Source organism: Corvus brachyrhynchos, unplaced genomic scaffold (genome assembly GCF_000691975.1).
Source record: "Corvus brachyrhynchos isolate BGI_N302 unplaced genomic scaffold, ASM69197v1 scaffold1, whole genome shotgun sequence".
In the NCBI taxonomy this organism is placed as follows: Eukaryota; Metazoa; Chordata; class Aves; order Passeriformes; family Corvidae; genus Corvus; species Corvus brachyrhynchos.
The window spans coordinates 327388-345485 of record NW_008237222.1 but is presented as its reverse complement, the minus strand read 5'-3'; the positions used below and the strand labels follow the sequence as shown (position 1 = coordinate 345485).

The window sequence follows — 18098 nt, the reverse complement described above, 5'->3', positions numbered from 1 at the left end:
GGTGCTGAGGCAGTGGAAGGGGTTGCCCAGAGAAGTTGTGGGTGTCCCATTCCTGGAATTCCTGAAGGCCAGGCTGGATTGGGCCCTGAGCAACCTGATCTAGTGGCTAGCATCCCTGCCCATGGCATGGTAGTTGGAACTAAATGATCTTTAACCCAATCTGTTCTGTGATTTTTAGTCTAATACGTGATTGGCAAGCTGCTGGCAGTGATGATGATGCATTACTGCTTAGAAAGGTATTTAGGTCACTTGTCTGAGATCTGGGTTGCAGACTACCTTCAGCCTGTGATGAACTAAATCCTTATTACTCCATTTGAGTACCCTCTAAGGTTAGGCTACAATAAGCACCAGCTCTAGCTCATCTTTTTCAGGCTGTCATTGCAGTAGAGGATGCAAAATTCATGTCCTTAAATGTGCTGTTCAAGGCACCTGACAGAAGAAATTGCAGTTCCTGCTTTCTCTATTGCTTGAGTGTTTTGTCACTAATACATGTTGAAGTGTACTATATTTAATAACCAATTTTTGCTTTGTTTTCGCAAAGTATTTTGACTGCCAATACAGTTTGACTTCCACTGGTCTCAAGGTTTTTGCCTGATACATGTTTTTCACTGCACTGTGGTAGAAATTAAAAATGAAGGGTACTGTCATGAAAACTTTTTAATTTTATGGGCAGTTCATTTTCCATTAGAAAGTTAAACCCTCTGAATTTTACAGCAGAGGGATGTATTTGCTGCTTCTGGACAAGTTTTACTGATTATTCAGTAATGCAATAGTCAGAATAATCTAAGTACAATAGACTCCCTCACAATATGTAAAATGAAGATGCTTCATGGTCTTCATGCTCAGCTGACTACTTTGGCTGTTCTTCAGTAAAGGCTTTCTCTTTCAGATGTACTCAGAAGGAAGTGATGTTGTACCTCAGAGCAATGAAACAGCCCTTCAGTATTTCAAGAAAGCTGCTGATATGGTATGATTATCTGTAAGCTGCAACTACAGCATGTGCACTAAGAAGTTGATTAGCTCTGAAATGCTGGAAATGCTTCATGTGCTCTTCCATGTGCACATGCCTACTCCCAGCTTCTGTCCCAGATTAATTAGCCCATAATCTTGCTTGCCTAAGATGTCAAAAACTGCTCTGGCCATGGTGCTTCATGAAGATGTGTTCAGCATAAGGAGTCTAACTCCCGTGAATAGAGTCTAACTCTATTTCATCAATATGAAATACTGTCCACCTAAATAGTTCCAATTCTGTGAAGTGCTAATTTTTGTTAATCTGAAGTTGTCTCATCACAGGAATTTACAGTGCTTCTGTTTTGTGAATATATGATAGTTTTATATCTCTCATCTCATTGGACTGTTTGTTTTCTGGGATGACATTTTTTGATCATGTTAATCCCGTGTATCCGTCTTTGACCTATCCTTTATGGTGGTGATTGTACAGTTAAAGCGTGAGTAGTCCTCCAGGAAGGGTGTTTAGCATGTGAAATACAGTAGATCAAGTTCTGAAGGGACTGTTGTAAGAGAACTGCATTCATGGTTCTTACATTCCACGATCAGAATGCTGTTTCACATCTGTGTACTAAAGTGAGGATGTCTTAATGTGCTCATTCCCTACATTCACTGAAGGTTTCTGATGTGTCCCATTGCCTGTCCTGGCACTGAAGGAGTGCCATAGTGCCTGCTTTTGCAGGGGCAGGGGTTAGTAATGCAGCCCACAGGACAGCCACCATTCTGCCCTTAAGACAGGTTCTTAGAGTTCCTGGAGTTGATTTGGGAACTTCTGTAGCATTCAAAACATTTTGAAGTTAGAAAAACTAAAGTAAGCTATTAATGCCCCGTCTTTCTAGGGTTGTGGGTTCTACATCTTTTATGACACTGTAGAAGTGCACAGTAGACTTTCATAACTAGTACTGAAAGTTTTTCCCCGTTCATCATCTGTGTAGTTACCATACATGAACAAAAGTTACCATAGATGCTGTTTCCTCCCTAAATAACTATTACTAGGAGTAAAAAATAAGTCTCTCTTAGTACTGTATGCTTTAGTGATGTTAAAGGCATGCCGGATTTGAAAGATGTAGGCGTAGGTTTTGCCTTTCTTTGCAGAAGTGTTTTTCTGTGTTTTCAGGGTAATCCGGTTGGACAGAGTGGATTAGGAATGGCTTACCTCTACGGAAGAGGTGTTCCAGTGGTAAGCTTTTGACAATCGTCTTTCTAATCATAGGTGATTGTGTGACTTTTTGTTGTCAATAGATTTTTTTTTTTTCTGGAGTGAAGTACCGTAGAAGGCTTAATTGTGAAGATTTCTGTTACGCTGAAAATTCCTTGAGGAAATCTGTAATGTAAAAAAATGCGCTATGAAATTAGCAGCTATGAAAGAAACATCCTGATTTTCCTCTCAAAAGTTTGAAAATGTTGCTTAAGCTATTAGAAATGCATAGAAGTGTGCATTTTAGCAGGAGATTTGAGCTTGTCTATAATTTTCTTGTGAAATAAAACAAATCCTAACTGTCCCCATTTTGTGTCTCTGGTGGGAGTGGAGGAACACTTTGAAACTTTTAATTAGTTCATTTGCTTTATTTCTTTTCCCACAGGAGGGTTTCTTGTCAAATGTTTTATATTTAGCTGTGCAAACAGATATTCAAAAGTTGAATTAGCCCAAAGTTTAGGAAGTAAATAGGTGTTCTAGAAACAGAACAGAGCTTCCATTCTGTTAAGCATAACTGTTCATAGCAATGCTGTATGTGGATGCCAGCTTTGAGATAGCTGCAGAATTTCAACAGGCTAAATATAATTGTAGTCTATTTCATTTTTTGCTTCCAAATTTTGAACAGGGGAGTATTTTCACTGGAAAATCTTGCTGTAATTTTTCTGTAAAAGAAAACTGTCCTTACACGTAGGCACATGCATATTTTCTCTCTTAAACTTTTTTATATTGCATATTTTCTCTCTTAAACTTTGGTGTATTGCAAGGCTCTAATGACTGGACCAAATTTTCCTGCAGAACTATGAGCTAGCGCTGAAGTATTTCCAGAAGGCTGCAGAACAGGGATGGGTTGATGGACAACTTCAGCTAGGTTCCATGTATTACAGTAAGTGGCATCAAAACGATTTGCAGGTCTAAGCACCTGCCCTTTCAGTCACTGTTCACTAGGTGGCAGAAGTGTGCATACACTGCATGTAGAATGGGCTTACTACATTGAACTTGTTTCTGGTTTTTCCTAACATTTTCACGATGCTTTTCTTGACTAATTTTAAAAAGTACTGTATTTCATACAACACTGCTTTTCAAGAGGAATGAATAGCAATGATTTAATCTTTCTTCTAGATGGCATTGGAGTCAAGAAAGACTATAAACAAGCTTTGAAATATTTTAACTTGGCCTCCCAGGGTGGCCACATTCTGGCTTTCTATAATCTGGCTCAGATGCATGCTACTGGCACTGGAGTGATGCGGTCCTGTCATACTGCTGTTGAGGTAAGGTCACCCATTTATAAAGGTCAATAATACTGACTTGCAAGAGATTGGCTATAACCACATAAGCCTATATAGGACATTTCCAGTAGTGACTGCAGAGTCAAGGCTATCAAAAGGGAAAGTGATATATTAGCAAACTTGCTTGTATTTCATGAGAAAAATCTTTGGCTTTTGTGTTATGTCAGATTTGTATTTGCTTTATTAACTTTGAAGAAAATCAAAAGAATGTAATACAAAGCAAGCATCAGTATTTTATAAGTACCAAATTCTTCTTTTATACCTCGATTTAAGTATAACAAAAAAACTAATGCTAAAGAATAATTCTGAGTAAGCATCTGAATCTTACAAGTTACTATCTTTACTTACCAGGAACCTTACACGTTACTAAGCATCTATCTGCTTAGCAACTTGTATCTTAAATTAAGCCTGTCTTAAACAGTGGAGTTTGCCTGTCATGTTTTTCATGTGAAATATAAATATTTTGAACAGGCATCAGAATGTTAAAGGTTTACTTCTTGCAAAACCTAAATTTTTGAAGTTCCTGACAACCAGTATCCTCCCCCTTCGTTTTTCCTCTGCAGTTGTTTAAGAACGTATGTGAACGGGGGCGTTGGTCTGAAAGACTGATGACTGCCTACAACAGCTATAAAGATGGTGATTCAAATTCTGCTGTGGTTCAGTATCTTCTTCTGGCAGAACAAGGCTATGAAGTTGCACAAAGCAATGCTGCTTTCATACTTGATCAGAGTAAGAATCTGCATATGTACTGAAAAGGGTTTTTCTGGAGTTGGCATGTTAGAACTTAAATGAAGCTCTTGTCCTCTTTCCTGCTCTTCACACTGGAAAGCAATCAGTTTTCATTGTCTCTTCTAAGGATGACTTCCTAGACTAAAAATTTAATTTCTGACATAAGGGTTTTTAAATGGCTTAGGCAGAGTCTTCAGAAACTTGCACAGTGCTAAAAATTCTCTTCTCTGGATTTCCTAAGCACAGTTGTAAAAGTAGGAATTGCATTAGGTTTACCTTTGGCCTGTACTGTGAATGCATGTCTGTGTCCTTTGTTCTTTCTCTTGTAATTCATTTTCTCAGCATCATCTTCTTTGTGTGACTTTACTGATGCTACTCTTAAAGCAGGGATGAGGAGCTGCACAGGTGGTTCTGTTAGATTTGAAAAAAACTTGTCCCATGTGCCTTACTGGAACTAGATGGCTAGAATTTGAATTTATTAGAGTTTGAAGTCATAGGGAGACAATGGAAGTACAATGACAAAGCTTTCTAGAAACTGCAAAACCCAATATTTTAAACTTTCTCTATACCAAATCTAGGTCTCATTGCCAGCTTTATATCTTAGTATTGAAAGCACCTATTGGTGGCTGATGGGCTAATCTAACATCTTAATTTCCAGTCTGTGTTTTTCAAAGGTGTCTGAGTGAATCATCCTTAGATAAGGTACAGTAATGACAGTCTTGGCTGGAAGTGCATGCTTGCAAAGAAATAGCATTTTTCCCTGGGTTAAAACTCTGATTGTTTTTACTCAGCTGTATTTGCATCTCAGCTGAAGATTGATTTTAAATTATTTTATACATTTTATACAGAAAACCTGTGTGTCAGCTGTGAGATAGTCCAACTGAAACCATAATTACACTAGAAGTTCAGGTTACAAATCCCTTGAATTGTCTGAACTCTGATAGTTCATGAACCCTCAAATTGTGGCATGAGCAACTTCTGAAGTAGCTGAAGCACTGCTGTGTAAAACATGCAGTCTCTGGCTGGTTAAGGAGTTTAAGCCTTTGTTTTACTTTGCTAGTCTTGGGTTTCAGATGGCCAAACTATAACAGGTTATACTTCAACCTTGTATTTGTCACAGTCCAAATTATGTGCTCTTAAAACTTGCATCTTCTGCCATTCCTCAAGTATGCATCAGAATCTCCTACAGCTGGAATGGCAGAGATGCTTGGTAAGCAGTAGTTCAGGGTGAAATTATATAGTTTGTTCCTAGCTCTTCTGTGGGCAGATAAATGGAAAGGCCATATGAATGATAGGGGTTTTTATAAGTTTCAGATGGGTTGAATCTTGTTTGTTCTATAACATAGATTGCTTCAAGTTTTTTACTTATTTCAGCAGACTGAAGATGAGCAGGGGGCTTTTTGTGGTCGTGGGTGCATATACCATGGTTCTATTTAACTGGATTCTTTTCTTTTTTAGAAGAAGCTAGCATAGTAGGAGAAAATGAAACCTATCCTCGAGCTTTGCTTCACTGGAATAGAGCAGCTTCTCAAGGTATGTCTTTACTTCACAATTCCAATCAGTTTATTTTTATGTTGAGGAATACATTCAGTGTAGGTTTGCAGCTGCAGTAGGAGCTGCAGGTTGAGGTCTGGGTGGGAGGAGCTCGAAGCAAGGAGCCATGAGCTGCCGACCTTTTGCATAACAAAGGTCCTGGGGACCTGTGGCCCAGCCAGGTGACCAGACGCTCAGAGACACAGCAGAGTCAAGGACCCCAGACTTAAGTATGAGCAGAGTGTGAGGGTATAAAAGCCTAGGGATTCCTTTGTTCAGGGTTCCTGCTGGGAAGTATGAGCTCAAGCTGTTTTTTGACTAACAGTGTTAATATGAAATTGTTTAAAAGCTTCAGGCGTCTGAGACTCTGCTCTTGGAAGCCCAGGGTCGAACCAGTAAGGAAAGCTTGCCTGACTGTGTGAGTGACACAAGTAGGGAGTCAAGTACCCATCAGCTCTTGGAGCCACCCACTGCAAAGAGGGAAGGGGCTTCAGTCCCCACAGTAACAATATGTAGTGGTGAGAGTGTGATGGCCTGAGTGCCTCCCAATGGTCAGACAGGAAGGTTTCCTTAACATTTAGTAGAGCCATTAATGTCCAATTTCACAGGTTTTGTTATGAAACTTGTGAGGAGGGAACGTTTACTTCCTTCTGTTCAACAGAAATTGTATCCCAGGTAGGATAGATGGTGTTCTTTGTTCCATTGTTAGCTATAGTGTCATTGCAATATGCTTGCAGGTCTGAGCCTTTCTGTGATTCTGAAGACTAGAAGGACTAAAATACAAATGTACCGTGTGTTTCTTTGGCCGTTCCATATGGAATACATAGCAGCATTAAACAACATTAGCAATGTTTATGCTGGCTTTTCTAAAAATATATCTGCTTTGAAAAATAGATCCAAAATCCTAAAGAGTAATTTGTTAATAGTCATCATTTATAAGAAATGCAGTTTCCTATTCAAAGTAACCAGAGTCCAGTGATGAAGAATGCAGCCTTGATGTCCAAACAACACAAATTTAAACTCTGGTGCTCGCGATCCTATCCTAAAATAAGCAAAAGTGAACTTAATGATGAAATATCTTGAGGTGTCTAACTTCCTAATGGGTGCATCTACACTAGTATCTGTGTACTAGTTTTTTACTTAGGAGTATCATGCAAATAGAGCCTAATTCAGACTTCCAAGGCTTTTAGTTGAAAGTTAAGAAACTGAGATGATGACATGGATGATAAGACACTATTTTTCAAGTTTCCAGTGTCACTGCTTTTGAAACAAAGTTGAATCCTTTAATAGCCCTATAGCAAATGAAAAGTTTTTCTGTAATAAGTGACAGATTATGAACATGTTACGGATTTTCAGCTGATACCACTTCACAGCAATAAAAATATTGGTAGGATTACCAGGAAAAGATCTTATCTGCAAATAGAAATTGGTTGTGTTTTGGTTAGCTTAACCAAATTTAAAAAATAAAAGCTGTATATGTGAGGGAGCGGTGAGAGGTAAACAGTGTGTACAAACTGAAAAGTAATACTAAAGCTCTTACTGCATTTTCATAGGACGCCAAAAGGGTTTCTTTGCCTAGCTGTTTTATCCATTTTTGTTGTTTCTTGATTTATAGGATATACTGTTGCAAGAATTAAACTTGGAGATTACCATTTTTATGGGTTTGGTACTGATGTTGATTATGAAACTGCATTTATTCACTATCGACTGGCATCAGAACAGCAGCACAGTGCTCAAGCAATGTTTAATCTGGGCTACATGCATGAGAAGGGATTGGGCATCAAGCAGGTGAGTAAGCTGTAGACTGAGAGTCTCCTTCATTAGAGTACATTTGCTAATGTTTGGTTACTACTACTGGGCTTTGGGTACTATATAACCACTTAATTGGAATAAGCATATCTACCAGTACATTCACCAATAGGCAATGGACAAGTATATTGACTTCACACTTAACTATGTGAAGTAATGATGCATAGACAGGGAAGAAACATTTGCCCAAAACTGTGAATACTGGCAAAATGAGTGCCATATGCTTCTGTAATGCTTTCAAGACTTTGAAGTGTAGTGAAGTGAATGCAAATCATCTCCAGGCTAGTGGCATTTTAGTACAGGATTATTCTCGTCCTCTGAAACACTGGTTAAATTGTTTCCTGTATCATGACATTTTGAAAACAAGGTAACAAAGCATAACCACGACCAAATTATATGTGGTTTTTCAAGTTAAGCAAACTACATCACCTAAAGACGACAGTGTATCTGGGTCTAGGAACCCTGTGGTGTGTTGCTGTCCATGAGTTAATTCTTATGGGATCCAGAGCAACATATTTCTATATGTGTCAAAATAATGTAATTGGCAATTGCATACTAATTTTGAGCAGCCTACCTTAGCATAATGTATGAATTTAATAATAACTTGACCTGAAACTGTAAGAAATGGCTTAATTTTCTGTATTTTCAGTGAGCTTCAACTTTTTTTTTATCTACATATGCACCTTTTAATTATTCTGTTGGTCTGTTAAAAGAGCAATTTTTGTTTATTTTCCCGTAAATTCCTGAGAAAATATCTGAACAAAGCAGAGCAAATCATAGGTCAGTATTGTTACTTTGGCAACATCAGGCAATCAACATTTGAAAAATGCATAATGACCTAGATGTAGGAGTGACAATACAGTAGACAAACTGCATTTTTTTAAAGTTTGTTTTCAAATGTTGCTTTAGGATTGTTTTCCCTTTGTAACTGAGCCCTCAAAAGTAGTTAACTTCAGAAAATAAGTCTGTGGCTAAAAGCAACAGTGCTAAAGTTGGAGGTTTTCTTAAAAAAAAAATTATTTCAGGCATGGACTTTTTTCTTTTGCTTCTGCCTTGAATACAACACAGTTTAGATCAAATAATAAAAAAGTTTGAAAAAATTATTGCATCATGTTCAGCATGATGGGAAAAATTATTCCTAATGCTATCATTTGCACAGAGTATTCTCCAACCTGAAGCAGAGATGGCTACACACAGAGAGCTAAAATGCATGCACAGAGGCTCGTGATGAGCATATGTAGCCTTCCTTTATGCAGGGGAGTAATACTTTCTCTCCTTCAGATCTACTATGGAATGAAAAGTTGAATTGCAAGGAAAATAGGTAACTTAGATATAGGAAAGGAGCACTGAGAGTGTCTAAGCAAGGAAACTGCATGTATAAAACCTGTCTTAGTAATTCTGGATATGTAATGTCCTTTGCTTTCTGCATTCCAAAACCTTACAACTGTAAGATGAGAAGATGGAGATTTAGGACTGACTAGATAAGGCATGGGGCTGGGCCAGGATATTCTGGAAAAGGCTAAGACTGAGTTTTGCTTGAAGCAGAATATTTGGCTTTCCTTTCACAGACTGGAAATTGCTGAATTATGAGCACCTCTGAAAATGACTGACAATTAAAATCATATTTCCTAGTGCAGTAGGATGTCTACTACTAGAGGCTCTTCCACTAGAGGCCTGTGGATAGGACATATAAACTGTAGTAGCACTGTAATATATAACAAAATTGGGGGGTTAGTGCTTTGATGAAAGGAATGTGTACTTTAAATCTCTCCTCACCTAGATCCATGTCATTAAGATTGCAAACACTCCAGAGTTCGGGAGAATGTTCCAATAAGATGGCCTGCACAACTTCAGGGCACTGTTCATTCTGGATAAACATGGTATTTCTTAATGTGGGGATTTTTTTTTCCCCACTAAACAGCTTTTGCCTTATTCTCACTTATTGAATAAATAGTCTTTTTCTTACATATAGAATTTTATGTTACACTTCCTGTACCAAGATGGTTTTCAAACTGAGTTCAGGTCAATGCCAAATATTAAGCCATTTCAGAAATCTCAGACATGTACACTTAGACACTCTTCATACATTTAATGCTGTCCAGTCCCTGAGGCTACATGTCAGAATGAAGACTGTTTCCATATACTGCTCAAAATTAAGAATATGTTAATTATATTATGGTCTTAAGATTTGGTGTGGTATTGCAGTGCTATTTGTATGTTATAACTCAGATTCCTATGGTTTGCACTTTTCTGTCAAGTAAGAGTGAAGTATGCATAAGCAGAATGAAGTGCTTGCTAATTAGAAATGAAAACAAGCCATTATTTAGGATCTCCTTTTACACCAACACTAGCACAGTATAAAGGAGGTAAGGAAGCTCTTTTAAATAGCTATACAGAAGATTGACTTGCCAGCCTCAATGAGTATTCAAAGTTGTTCTATTGAATTAAAATACTAACGTGAGCTATTACATCTCATTCATTTAATGTATTGATTTTCATACTGTGATTTCCCCAAGTGTTATGGAACTAAGCTTTGCTGTATCAATGATCAGAAAATCTTCATGGTATTTCACCATCAGGAAATTATAAAATGAGCATGTGATGTGAAGTCCTGGAGATTTCTCTTATTTTGAGTGTCCAACTTGGAACATTTTCAGAGGCAAGTCTTACCCAGGCTTGTTCTTCATGTCATTGGGTGAACACAGCCAGTTTGTATCCAAATATCCTAACATTGCACAGTATGTATCTGTAGCAGAGCCAAAAAAACACTGAACAAACAAGGAAAGTTAAGCTATTGAGTACGTGTACCCTCAGTCCTTACAGTCACCACTTTGTTTCAATTGCCACCAAAGAGAGCACTAAGTTAAGCTCTTCCTTAAGTTGCTCTGTTTGTGCTCATACTTTTGCCAGGCACTAATGCAAGTTATGTGCATTTTGGACATAGTGAAATCTAATTTGTGCATATGGGCAGGAGTGGTTAGAAGCTGCACTACGCAGCAGGCATACTGTAGTGTAACCAAAAGGAAATGCTGCTGCATATTCCTCTGGAACTTGAGTTTTCTTAGTCTGTCATATTTTGTGTGGTATTGAAGATGTTAGAGTGTACTAGAGTTACCTAAATATTTGCTTTGGTTTACAGCGAATAGGTTGAATATGCTACTACTAATCTCTTTGTGAACTTCCATTCTAGCATCAGTTAAAATAGCTTCATCTCAAATTGAAGCTTCCATTTAGTTGCATATTCAAAGGTAAACATATCTCAGGAAAAAATAATTATGGTTAATTTTTCAAGCTTTTCAAAACTGAGCTTTGAATTTTCTTAACTTTAGGATATTCATCTTGCAAAACGATTCTATGACATGGCAGCTGAGGCAAGCCCAGATGCTCAGGTTCCAGTCTTCCTAGCACTTTGCAAGCTTGGAGTGATTTATTCCTTGCAGTATATACGAGAAATCAATGTAAGTAATGCAGAATTAAAAGAACACAGCAAATGTGTTTTCCATTTTTAAAAGAAGCTCAATTTGTAATCTTTCTTAAGTAGAAGTATTGCTTGAGCCTTCTGCAAACTTAGATTTGTTTTCTGTTGTTGCATGTTAAGAAAGTCACTGAAGCTTTGATTCCTATTTGTTCAATTCTTTGAAACTGAAACGTGTACAGCCAGTGCTCTTCTGTGCTCCTCTTCCCTTGAAGAGACTTTCTCAAAACTGTTTGACTGTTCTTATCCATGACCATCTGCTACCAAAGTGAAGTAGATTTAACTGACATAATTGCTCAGGGAAAAAAAAAACTTTTTATATCCCTAATTCTCATGCTATTTTATATTCAGCTGTAACCAACCCCATTAGAGTTGTGTTTGATCTATGTGGGGGGGGTAAAATGTATTTGTGTTAGATAGTTTAGGTGTTTTGTAGAGTTTTTACTGTGTGATGGCCCTGGAAAAAAATTTGTCTGAAATTAAAGTCTTTCCAATATTTCTCAGTGTTCTGACATCTTACTGCCTTTGTGGATTAGTTAATAAATTAAAATGATATGGAAGTTACTACCACTTAGAGCAAATGTAGTTTCAAGCCATTCAGCAAAGTTCGCCAAAATGTAGTAGTCTTGAGACTGAGGACTTTCAGGGGTGGACAGTCAAAATATTCTTCAGCCAATTGGGCAAATACCCATGTAGCACTCACAGAAGCTAGTGTGCAGAACACAGCTTTTCCCAGTTTTAAGTCTGCTGATGCAGATTTAAATTGGCACTGACTGTAGTATCATCCAATACAGTAGCAAAGCAGAAAAGTGCATATTGGCTAATGCTTATGCAAACAGAATCTTACAAAAAGGTACTTCAATCAAAACTAACAGTAAGTCACTTTATTTCCCTGTCCATTACCTGCACAGACCTCAGCATTGTACCACACAAGTGTCCTGGGGCTTAGTGCTCTATCATTTATGGGAAAGCCCCAAAACTCCACAGTGAGAACGTTAGTCTCTAAAAGAGAAAATAGAATACCTCATTCTATATAGCATGGCTCTTCGTCTTAGTGGTATTTTAATTCCTGGAAACTAAGAATGTCACTGATGTGGTACTATTTTTCAGAGAGGAAAAGAGCCACTAAGTTTTAAAAGTGGTACAAGTCAAATTTAAAATCAAAGTAACTTCCCATTTGTATTCTTTGACATGATGATGTGGACTTCTTCTTTCTTAGATAAGGGAGGTATTCTCACGTATTGATATGGACCAGCTGCTGGGGCCTGAGTGGGACCTCTACCTTATGACTATCATCGCCTTGCTCCTGGGAACAATTATAGCTTACAGACAAAGGCAACACCAAGCAATTCCCAGACCAGCAGGACTGCGGCCAGCTGTGCCTCAACAAGAACCACCCCCAGAGCATCAACCACCACAATAGCAACAAGAGCCTCAGTGAAAGAACTGGATTTTTCCATAAGGAACAATTTTCATTGTGAATTAGGACTTTGGATCAACAGTCCCTCCCCCAAAAGAGGCGCAAAGAAGTTTAAAAAAAAGTTTGAAAGCTGCTTAGAATGATGCCTTTTTTCAGGGATAAGAAAATTATTTTGAAACTGATTTGAATGTTATTTCAGTGCCAATGGAATAACACTATGGCTTTTTTCATGGAAACACAAGAGTGCTACTACAAAAATGTTGCCTGCTGTATCTAGTTCCTCTTTATTCAGAGTCCTTTTCATCTCCCAGAGAGACAGAAGGATAGCAGTGGAAGGTTTTTGCCTGCTTGATAGCAGTTGCCCTTTATAAAAGTAATAATAGTACATTTATGGCCAATTTAAGTCTAAGAAGCTGAACTATATTCAAATTCTAAAAAGATTAGAGCTGTTAGGAACTTAAATCCTGATCTGCATCCCAAGTATTTCTAGTCCTTATTTCATTATTTTTTAGTATTTCTTACACTTTGGTCTTTTATGCTATCTTGGATGGTTTAACATAGATTATTGATAAACCCTGTAAAAATAAGCCAGCAAACATGCCACTCTCCATTTGTGCTTTTTTGTTTTGAGTATTTTCCTCCATTCCCCTCAGACAGCTCTCAGCAGTCAGTATGTAGCCTGTGAGGTGGAGTGGGACAGATTGGATCTGTACAGCTTGTCAGTTGAAAACTGTCCTCACAGTGCCCAGATCTCACATACTTCTAAAACTTTTCAGGAGCCTGTGTACTTTGCAATATTTTATGACATGAAACCATATCGGTAGTGTTCCTAAATTTAAATTTGTCTTTACAAAAAAGAGGCTGAGTCTAGATTGCAGAAAGCACCAGTATTACTGCGCACATTGAAGAAAGGAGAGAGCCAGATATCTCAGTGAGTTAGCTGACTTGCTTTTAGAGTTGGAAGTTCTATGCTTAATTTTCAACAATCCTGTTAGGGATTTGCACTGCAAGAAAGAAATGTGTGTATCTCATGCATGCATCTGCTTAATGCATCTACAAAAATGAGCCACAAAAATGCATACTCTCTACAAAAGGGCATGGGTTTATGCCAGCGATGCTACTCCAAAGCTACAGGGGTGCTCTGGCTGTAGCCAACCTCTCTTGTACCTGGCATAGATGAAAGTTACAGTAATGTTTCTGGCTGTGCCATCTCAAGGACCTCTTGTTACAAGAAAATCCAAAGAGAAAGAAGACTAGTGGTTTATGGCTTCTTGATGCCACCAGGTCAATGTAAAGGCCTTTTAATGAGTGTAAAGAATATGACCTGTGGACTGATGATTTAAGACTGCAAGAGGAATCTTCACTTAGTGATGATTTTCATTGAACTATAATTTCCGGGCCTGGGGGTGGGAAGCAGTGGGGGAGTAGTTTAGAAGCACGAAATGCAGAAGTGTCTGTTCTTTTTTACCAATGGTAATTAAATATTTGTTTCTGTACTAGCATTAAACCCTCTGAATATACCATCTTAAAGCTGAATGAATACAAATGAGGAGGCTTTAGCTGCTTTCTGACAAAAGTTGTTGTGTTTAAAGGGTTAAGGGCTTCTTTTAATGCAAATGTTTTTCCAGTGTATTGGCAACAACATATCAATACACTTCATTTAGAATTGAGATTTTGGTATGTTTCATACTTGGTACATTTGCAAGGAGATCATTGCACAATAGATCTCTAGTTTGGGATAGAAGATAAGCAATCCATTCTTTTGTAAATGGGAATGTCACAGATGACTAGTATTAAAGGTACTAGTATTATAGGTAGAACTTCTCAGTACTTCTTAATGTTTATTATGCTTGTCATATGAAGACAAATCTTTAATTTTAGTATGGAGGGTTGCAGCATGTGGTAGAGGAATGTCTTGTTCAGTCTTAATCATCATTAGCAGATGAAACAGTATTGAACTTAAATATAGTGTCTTATATGTACAGCATTTCCCAGCTGCATTTCTAAGATATCTGTGACTTCTGAACACTCCCTCTGAAATATTTTTGCCACTGTCACTTAATAACTCTTTTTAGCTTGGCATGAATAAATTAAAGATTATATGGAAAATGTTTTTCAGTTAAATACCATTGGTTCATTGGTATTGGTCTCTTAGGCAATTTAACAATTTTGTTACTGCATTATTAAAATGTTTTGGTTGTTTGATCTATTATAACTAAATTCTAAAAGCTCTGTCCTACTTGCATGAGAATCTCTCATCACTGCTGCTATAAGACAGTCTTACAGATGATTTCCAGTGAATCTGATGCATTTTTATATCCAAGAAATCAGCAGAAGAAAACAATTGAAGATCAGCAAGCTATTTCGTTTTGAAAAACTGCTTTTTGAAGGAGCAATAAGGAAGTCTTTCTCCTGCTTTTTTCCCTTCCACCAAATTACTACCACTAACTTTTCAGATGACATTCATTTGAATGCAGTGGTAGAAGAAAAAAGGTACTTACCATAAATAATGGCAAGTTAACTCAGGGATTAAAGAAATGAATAAGTTTTCTAAATCAGTTATCTACACCATGACTTAAGTTTTTATGACAATCCCTTGCTACTCTGTTCTGAAACCTGCATTTTGAGGAAAGTATATTTAACTCTTACTAGCAATATGTTCCTTGTGCACTCAGTTAATCAAGCATCTTTTTCCTAAAGAAGCTGAGTTGCTCAGTTTAATGCAGTGAAGTACTTTTTCCTTTTGGTAGCACACAGGTTATCCTATAGTTTATATGCAGGAGTATTTTAGAAGGGAAACTTGATTTAAGAGAAGCCTTTCTGGGTGTGTTCAGCATGGTTTGAATCGAAAAGTTGTATTCTTTGTGTGTAGTAACATAGGCCAGAGCCTGCCTATTTGACCTTCCCAGACACATGCTCTTCTTTCCCTGCACAGAAAATGGAACCACAGAGCAGTAAGTGTTATTGGTGGGATTTCTATATGTAGGAAAGCTGTGCGAAAATACGGAGAGACACATTGTTCTGCATCTCAGATTATTAATCAAAGACATTAGCTGTTCTTGCTAGTTCAAAGAAATGCTGAACTGTTGAGAAAACAAGATTTTAGTTCATCACTGGTGAAACTTGTCCCAGAGCTATATGTTGAAATAATTTTCTTGCTTTATGTTGTCCATCATGGGACAGTGTAATAAAAGGTAAGGCCTTTGATACAAACATCCCCATGAGACACTTATGACAGTTTTACTCACTTTTTAGCCATCTTCTGTAAGTCAGCTGCTCTTACTAAAAAAAAAAAAACAACACAACTATCAAATGTTATTGATTTGGAGGAAGAGCATTAAGATATGGCTTGTGAAAGGACTTTTAAGACTATGCATTATTTAATTTCCACCTATTATATGCTAGTTTTGGCCTATAAAAGGGGATTACACTCACCTTTGCAAGTTGCTTTCCTTTTAGATAGGCAACAATGAACTGAAATTCTATTTTTGTTTCAGAGAATATTAAACTGAAAAGATTTAGTTTGATTTGAACTACTGCAAATGCGTATGGCAAATAGGAACTATTGGGGGGAACCCTTTGTTTTTATCAGCTACAGTTCTTTAAAGGGTCTTGTAGGAGTTTTGTAAATTTATTTTGTATTTAAAATCAGTATAAAGGCTGGTCAAATGTAATATAATTGTGTAAACAAATTCTGTTAATAGAAAGATGTACAGATTCATTTTGTACTGTATCTTTAATCTTGTGAAATAAAGATACCACCTGTGTGGTTACCCTCAGTGTTCACAGTGGTTATGATAACAGAGGATGTGAATTGCTGGTCATATGCACTGGTATATGCCACTGTTAAATGCATCCCTTCCTATAAAGATTGTCATACTTCTTTCACTTCCATTCCGTAGGAGGAGCATAGAAGGTGGAATGGGTCATTATGTATTTTGTCTTCAGCTGTGCTAGAAACTTGCCTGCTGTGTATATGTGTGTGACAGTGTATATAGCATTTGTACCATGCCTGGTAGACACAGAACTGCTGTGTGATTCAAGAGTCGTGACCAGTAACTTCAGAATTACTACTGCATTTTCAATACTGATACAGGGATAATTCAGTGAGTTGGAAAGAGATACTGGGGGAGGGGAGGGACTACTCCAAGCTGACAAATCCGTTTGCTTTTCAGGCCATTTTTGACCCATTCATCCCTTCAGGCTCCACCTGTTGAGACCAAGTCCACCCTTGTAAATGCATTGAGTTGATTGGCTTTCCAGTGTGCTTGTTCACTGGGGAGAAGGAAAGTATGGATGGGGGGGGAGCAATGTTAATGGCTAGGAAAGGCATCAATAGGTAAGTGCTCCTGTGCATCAGCCCAACTTACATAGTTTCTGAACTCTTTGGAGGCTTCCCATGTTGTCTGCTCCTGCCAATAGCACTTGTTGCAGGTAAAAACAGAACGACGGGTACTAAAACCAGCTTGAGTTCAACTAACAAAGCTCAAGCTTAGTGAGGTCATACCTCACCTTCCAAAAAGTCCATTGTTTGAGATGTGATTGCCGACATACTCAGTTGAGGTGAGATCAGGTATAGATACTTTATTGACTACAGGCTATAGGTAAAATATGGAGTTGTGTTCTGTGGAGGGAATTAATTGAGCACCAGGTATATATATGATGTGGTGTGGGGGAGTGTTGGGGATTTCTGTTGCTTTTTTATTTTAAAACGCCACAGAATAATATTCATTGCAAACTAGTGTATTTTGTTTGGTTTTGGTTTTTATGTTGCTGTATTCTCTATATTTTAGTCTTGAGACTAAAACCAATTAAAATATTATTAGCATAGTTTGTAAACCTATAAGACCCATTTCATTAGTTACTTGGTATAATGACAAAATGTTCTTCCTCTTTAAATTATCATTATCTTAATGGATTTTCTGAATCATGACTTTGATTCCTAGTTTTATAAAGAATAATTGAGGAAAAAGTCACTCCAGCCTACTTGTTGTTAAAAATCTTCAGACAACTGTAATCAACTTCTTCTAAAGCCAAGGGTGAGGGAGGGCAGTGTACCATCTGTCCAGGTAATGAAAACTGTAACATACAGTCTTATACTTTATTTTCAGAAAGAAAAGTAAGTGAAGATGGAGCACCATTATAACTGCACTTCAGGTAGTAAGAGAGATAGATGTGATTGAGCTTCTACAGCACAGTACCTGAATCTTGTAGTGAGCCTCAGGCAAAGTATTTTAACCCCAAAAGGTATCAGTGTCATTGCTACTTAAATCTGGTAAGATTTCTGAGGGCAGCAGCACTTCAGAGATGGGTTGCTCACGTTTTTACTTCTTTGGTATCCAACTTTTTGAGCTTTCCATATAACATGGGTTGCGATTCCAGATTTTTGAAAATAACTTTGAAGAACATCAATTTTTTGTGTTGCAAAGTACTGAAATTACAGCACTTCAATTGTGCTGTCAATAATTTTCTGTATTTCCTTATTTTTTATATGCTTTTCTTCATTCTTCCTCCTAAACACAGGCTGTTCTGTAAAATTAGTTGTTCTAGTTCCCATCTGTTATAAATGTGGCTCCATTTCTGTACAAGATTCATACCAACTTTTTTTATTGCATCTAATTAACTGCTTCTGGGGGGGGG

The 18098-nt window shown here is 37.5% G+C and overlaps 1 protein-coding gene across 1 annotated transcript in view; it reads left to right on the top strand.

The window, feature by feature from the left end:
• The window catches only part of SEL1L (SEL1L ERAD E3 ligase adaptor subunit), a 29945-nt gene extending 13708 nt beyond the window's left edge, over positions 1–16237 (top strand). The window contains exons 12-20 of the mRNA XM_008629814.2: positions 890–967; positions 2126–2188; positions 3002–3089; positions 3326–3474; positions 4056–4221; positions 5680–5754; positions 7370–7542; positions 10893–11021; positions 12258–16237. Of these exons, the coding sequence (XP_008628036.1) occupies positions 890–967; positions 2126–2188; positions 3002–3089; positions 3326–3474; positions 4056–4221; positions 5680–5754; positions 7370–7542; positions 10893–11021; positions 12258–12461 (1125 nt within the window). The 3' untranslated portion in view covers positions 12462–16237. The remainder of the gene's footprint in view (positions 1–889; positions 968–2125; positions 2189–3001; positions 3090–3325; positions 3475–4055; positions 4222–5679; positions 5755–7369; positions 7543–10892; positions 11022–12257) is intronic.
• The last annotated feature ends 1861 nt before the right edge of the window (positions 16238–18098 follow it).